The 6,032-nt window shown below is 48.3% G+C and overlaps 1 protein-coding gene across 1 annotated transcript; it reads right to left on the bottom strand.

The window, feature by feature from the left end:
- Positions 1-2,743: 2,743 nt before the first annotated feature.
- PSME2 (proteasome activator subunit 2) lies at positions 2,744-6,032 on the bottom strand. The gene is made up of 11 exons (XM_065940040.1): positions 5,898-6,032; positions 5,556-5,588; positions 5,052-5,114; positions 4,728-4,814; positions 4,593-4,623; positions 4,409-4,506; positions 3,792-3,860; positions 3,570-3,637; positions 3,347-3,401; positions 2,962-3,048; positions 2,744-2,871 (listed from the first exon to the last, which is right to left on the bottom strand). The coding sequence occupies exons 1-11, from the start codon at positions 5,943-5,945 to the stop codon at positions 2,791-2,793; spliced, it is 720 nt and encodes a 239-aa protein (XP_065796112.1). The 5' UTR covers positions 5,946-6,032; the 3' UTR covers positions 2,744-2,790.

Genomic DNA, 6,032 nt, shown 5'->3' with positions numbered 1-6,032 from the left:
TGACTGAAAAAACCAAAGACAGTTGCCCGCGGGCCTAGCCAATCGGCTAGGCTATCCCACTTCGGTTCTTGATTGCAAGATGACTGCGTCTGTTACCTCTGCTTCCCGTCCGTACAGGCCCTGTTGAGCCCTCTGGGTGGAGCCCGCGCCCAAGTCGAGAGTCTGCCGGAGCCGTGGACTCTCGAACGTGCGTACAAAGCGGACAGCGTGGTTCCTACTATGAAATTAGTGGATCTGTGTTCTAGAGTGGTTCTGCCAGTTACTAAGCCGTGTTACTTTCGCACTTCAGGTTATCTGGCCTTTGGTTTCCTCAGGGAAGTAATTGCAGAATGGAGGAGGGTAAAGGTCAAAAAGAATTTTATTGGCCTATCCTTCCCATAGTGTCCTGTGGTATAATTTCCTTCGCCTTAATGCCTTGGGAGTGTTTTTTACCCTCCCAACCCTTGAGAAGAAGCCCAACCATCTACCCATAATTTTTCCAGTAAAACCTCATTCTCCCTCCGGGCTTGCCCTGAGCTGATGACATGGGTTGTTCCTTCATTCCCTGACCTCAGCCGCAGAGCCTTCCAAAGCCTGATTATTCCTATAAGGGCTCTGCCCAAATGCCATCTCTCCTAGGAAGCACTCAAGAGACCTCCAGATGGAAATGATCTTGGGAAAGTCCCAAATACAGATTATTTTCATGGCTGTCATGGCATGTAACAGCCCCCACCCTGTTCTTTAGGATGACTTCCTAAGAATAGGATGGATCTCTAATTCATCTTTGTCTTCCTGGCACCCCTCCCTTTCCTATCACCACATTCACACTTGGTGTCTGGACACAGGTGACACTTGAAAGTAAAAGTGTTAATTCTCAGTCGCATCTGACTCTCTGTGACCCCATGGACTGTAGCCCACCAGACTCCTCTGTCCATGGAACTCTCTAGGCAAGAATACTGGAGTGTTGCGCTCCTCAAGCACCTGGTCGCCTGAGCTGCTCGGACCTGGGAAGGGCACAAAATGCAGGCCCAACGGAGTCTGCCTTTGTGGAGTACCCGAGAACCTGAACCTGAGCGGCTTAGACCTGAAAAGTGCATGCAACCTAGGGCCCACTTTAGACAGTTCCCCTGCAGAGCAACCTGGAGCCTGAGCAGTGTAGACTGAGAAAGCACACACGCTGTGAGAGGGGGCAAACCCAGTGTAGCCCAGACACTGCGAGCACACCCCACACACTCCAGTGATATTTATTTGCAGTGTTCCTCCCTCCCAGCAGCACAATTGAACAAGTGAGCCTAAATAAATGACCACCTTCACCCCCTTGCATCGGAGAAGGCAATGGCACCCCACTCCAGTACTCTTGTCTGGAAAATCCCATGGACAGAGGAGCCTGGTAGGCTGCAGTCCATGGGGTCACTAAGAGTCGGACGTGACTAAATGACTTCACTTTTCACTTTCATGCATTGGAGAAGGAAATGGCAATCCACTTGTGTTCTTGCCTGGAGAATCCCAGGGACGGGGGAGCCTGGTGGGCTGCCATCTATGGGGTTGCACAGAGTCAGACAGGACTGAAGCAACTTAGCAGCAGCAGCACCAGCAGCAGCCCGCTTGCATCAGGGCAGAAATCAGACACTGAAGAGACTTGCAAACAGAGAAAGCCAAAATAAGAGGGAATCGCTTTGGAAGTGACAAGTGCAGCAGATTAAAACCTGGTAGTTAGCATTGACTACATTGGAAGGGGCCTATAGACCTTGAGAAGAAGTATAAACTGGATCAAGGAACTATCTGAAACTGAACTGACCCAGCACTGCCCCCAACAGCTCCAGAGAAATTCCTAGATATATTTTACTATTATCATTTTTTAATTTAAAAAATATTTAAGTTATTACTCCTTTAATTTTCATTTTTAAAAACTACTATTACCTTGCAAAAAAAGACCATATTTTTAAAGCAAACTTCATATATATTTTTTATAATTGTTGTGATTTTTTTTTTAATATTGTATTTCTGAGAGTCTAACTTCTACTCTAGATTTTTAATCTTTGCTTTTTGGTATTTGTTATCAATTTTGTACCTTTAAGAATCCAATCTTCAGTACCCATTTTTACCTAGGAGTGTGATTATTGGCTTGATTGCTCTCTCCCCTTTTGACTCTCCTTTTTATCCCCCTGGTCGCCTCTATCTCCTCCCTCCCCCTTCTCTACTTAACTCTGTGAATCTCTTTGGGTGTTCCAGGCTGTGGAGAACACTTAGGGAACTGATTACTGGCTAGTTTGGTCTCTCTCCTTTTGACTCTCCCTCCTCTCCTGGTCACCTCTATCTCCTTCCTCCCTCTTCTCTTCTCCGTGTAACTCCGTGAACCTCTCTGAGTGTTCCAGACTGTGGAGAGCAAATAGGGAATTGATTACTGGCTAGATTGCTCTCTCCCCTTTTGATCCCCCCTCTTCTCCTGGTCACCTCTATCTCCTTCCTCCCTCTTCTCTTCTCCATGTAACTCTGTGAACCTCTCTGTGTGTCTCTCACTGTGGAGAATCTTTTCACCATTAACCTAGATGTTTTATCATCGATGTTGTATGGATGGAGAAGTCTTGAGGCTACTGTAAGAATACTGGAGTGGATTGCCATTTTCTTCTCCAGGGGATCTTCCTGACCCAGGGATCAAACCTGGGTCTTCCACAATGCAGGCAGATTCTTTACCATCTGAGCCACAAGAGAAGCCTAGGTGACAGTACATGTTTTTTTTTGAATGAATGACACACACCAGAGGTTATCTACACAAAGTATAGGTCATTTATTTCCCTCCTAACCCCGGGCTCAGTACATAGATGGCTTCTCTTCACCCTTTGGGTTGACAATTTTCTCCAGGTTGCTGCTGATAATATGGTAAAGCTCAGCCTGGAAGAAGGCCAGAAGATAACAGTCAGTTTCTTGGCCTTTCCCCTGCCTCCCTCATCCACCTCCCTTAAGGGCTTACTCCAGACTCACATAGAAGGCCCTCAGGTCCAGCACCATGGCCCTGAGCTCCCCATAGACTGCCTCGTCTCGTTCGTGCACCAGGGCCCGGTAATCCATCTGGGATGTGGGAAGCAAAGCTGAGTAAGCCCCATAGGAAGGTGGGACACTAGTCTGGTTTCCTCATATAGGGAATAGGTAACTTGAGGAATGAGCCCCTTCTCAGCCAAGAAATGGGATTCCCACAGAATCAGAGAAAGGGGTCAAGGTTTGTGAAGCCCAAATCAGTTTTCCTGGGCTTAATATACTCCACATTGGAAAGGTCATAAACAAGACAAAGAGGACCTCTATCCCCACTTCCTCACCCGCCCCCACCCCAGCCAGCCTCAGCTAAAAGGCTGGTAGACTATGTACTTACTACATGGGTCTCCTTAGAGGCCTTGGCCACAGCATCCCCACGTTCTGAGAAGTACCTGCCAGAAGCAAGAGGAATAACCACAGGAATGACTATTCAGAGAGAAAGAGCTACTCCCTCAGACCCTTCCCAAAGCCCCACTTCATCCAAATGGGCATGCTCAGCTTTGGGAGTCCCAAATAAACGGCCCTGCAGAGTCCCATACTAGCCCTCCAACTGTTCTCACTTGGAAATAGTTGTCTGGAAGGCTTCCACTTTGGTCTTGACTGCATTTACCCTCTCCAACACCTTTTCCTGTGGTGATAAAAGAGATGGGAGGCAAAGAAAACACTTTATCTCCTCCCTCCTTCGCTCACTATCTCCCACCTTCTTCCAGGTCATGTCCAGCTCCCGTCCTTTACTCTCCAAGTCTCTCCCTGCTCTCAGCATCCTGACATACCCTCCTTACCTGGATTGCCACTCCAAAGTCATTTCCATCCTCAATTTTGGGGATCAGGTGCTGGATCCATGTGATCACCTACATTAAAAGATATCATGTAGGAATCATTCAACAAACTCTGTTCTTGTTACTGCTACTTCCTAATAAACCTACATTTAACTGAGTACTTATTATATGCCAGGCACCGTGCTATGTATTATATAGCTCATTTAATCTTCACAACAAACTTTCAAGGTAAATATTCTTATTGTACCCACTCAACAGATGAAAAAACTGAGTCACAGGATGTCTAAGTGACTTACTTAAAGTAACCAGTTAGGTAAGTGATGGAGTCAGGATTCGAACCAAGGCAGTCTCCCTCTTGGGCCTACGTTCTTAAACCGGCTCACTATATCAGAGCGCCTGTGCTGCATATCTGGTACAGCAGTAGGCTCAGAGGTTATGGAGGTGGACACAGCACCATCTGATTTGGGGATGTGATCCCCATTGTGATAAACAAAAGGTATCTAAACACAAACACAGAAAGAAGCTTCCTATTTTGGGAATAGGTTCCTGAATGAAGGACTTGAATCTCTTAGGGCCTGGCCTTGCTTGTCTTTTCTATGTCCCCCAGTTCCCAGGCTTACCAGAATGCATTTTTCTTTGAGAGTCCAGACTTCTGGCTTAACCAGGGCAAGCAAGGCCAGAATCTTCTCATTCCCAGGGAGAAAGCCGCACTTAGGGACTGTGAGAAAGAGGGGATTTAGACCCTTTCTCATCCAACAGTCAATGTGCCATTTCCCTTTCCCTAGCCACCTCTTCCTCTCTTACCTTCTTTCTTCTCCTGCTTATCTGTTTCCATCTAAGGGAAAAAGGGAGGAAGTAGTTTTAGAAAAGTCATGGAGGTTGGAGGGCCATCATTTACACTGCGTTTATAGCCAGAGCCCTACACCCTGAGCACCTCACCTCATCATCCTTGGGTGGGGGGTCTGGAATAGGGATGTCCAGTGGGGCCCGGAGAGAATTCAGGTCAGTCACATTGAAGGAGTCCTCCTGCACAGAGCTCACTGTCAGGGGCTGCCCAGCCTCTTCCCCCTCGGCCTGGGTCAAGCCTTCCCTTCACACATCACACCCACCCTCTGCCTCGGAACCTAGGCTCAGGCTTCATGTTATTCTAATGTCTACCACGTGCAACTGTACTCTGCATTCAGAATGCAGTTGTTAGCTAGAGAGAGTGGATGAAGAGGAGAGAGGCAATGGGATGGGGCAGAAGGAGTTCACACTACTTACTTGCAAGAGCTGATTAAGGTATATGATTTTCTGAGGCAAGAATCTGTAGAGGAATTCCTCGGCCTGTGGGTTACATTGCAAGGGTCAGAATCACAGAAAGCATTCAGTGAGACGTCTGAGAAGTGGGACTGGAAGGGCCTTTAGAAATCACTGACTCTAACACTTACAAATGAGGGAACTGAGCCCCTGAAAAGTGAAGGGACTTGCCCAAGCTGGGATGCAGCAGAACCGAGGTTAGAATTGTGGTATTCATTCGTACTTTGGGGCCATGGCTTTTCCCTCCACACCAAAAAAGGGGAGAGGAAGTGAGGGAACTGAGGAAGGTTTTAAGAGAGGTCAAAGTAAAAGTAGAGATCAATAAGTAAGAGCTTATCTTGGGTGGAGGTTTGATAAAGTAGGGCACGGGGCGAGGGTGGGTTTGGGGATCAGTCTGAGAAGTTGCAACCCTTAAGTATTGGCCTTAGATTCTGGGTTAAATCGCTTGAATCCTGAAGACGTACTTACCTCCTGGAAAAGATTTTGCCTGAAGACATCCACCTGCACAGAGAGCAGTACCCGGATGTCGGTTAAGGGTCTCAGTTGTCCAGAGTAAGATCCCACCCTCAATGGGATGCCCTCCAACTTGGCTCAATTCTTCCGCACCACAAGCCAGATTTCCCTGGAAGCCTATGCTCAGTGCAGAGATAGTCCAGAGAGCAGGTATCTGTAATCCCCCGGGGCAGAAGTGAAAGCACTTAGAGAGGTTGGGAGATTTCTCTGCCACGGCCTCGTTCCCCGGAGCACCCAGTTTGGCCTCCATTCAGAGGGGCTCCCCAGCCCCTTCCTGGCCTCCCGGTCCCCCGTTACCTGTTTGCGGGCTTCCCCGCTCAGGCGCACCCCACAAGGCTTGGCCATGCTGCTCCAGTTGCTGCTAGATCTCCGGTCCCCCAGTTCGCCGCTTGGGCTTTCGCTTTCACTCCCGACGTCCAGGCCCGCCCCCCT

This window comes from Muntiacus reevesi, chromosome 7, assembly GCF_963930625.1.
Source record: "Muntiacus reevesi chromosome 7, mMunRee1.1, whole genome shotgun sequence".
Lineage (NCBI taxonomy): Eukaryota > Metazoa > Chordata > Mammalia > Artiodactyla > Cervidae > Muntiacus > Muntiacus reevesi.
Note: the sequence above shows the minus strand (reverse complement) of the source record. Positions and strands in the feature narration are given on the sequence as shown.

Bases quoted from the DNA above. Each gene is read 5' to 3' on its own strand.
- PSME2 (XM_065940040.1), bottom strand. From the start codon at position 5,945: ATGGCCAAGCCTTGTGGGGTGCGCCTGAGCGGGGAAGCCCGCAAACAG. The intron at 3,638-3,791 runs GTAAGGAGGGTA...TTATCACCACAG, and splicing joins ACTTTGGAGTGGCAATCCAG to GAAAAGGTGTTGGAGAGGGT. The intron at 3,402-3,569 runs GTGAGAACAGTT...TGCTTCTGGCAG, and splicing joins TTCCAGACAACTATTTCCAA to GTACTTCTCAGAACGTGGGG.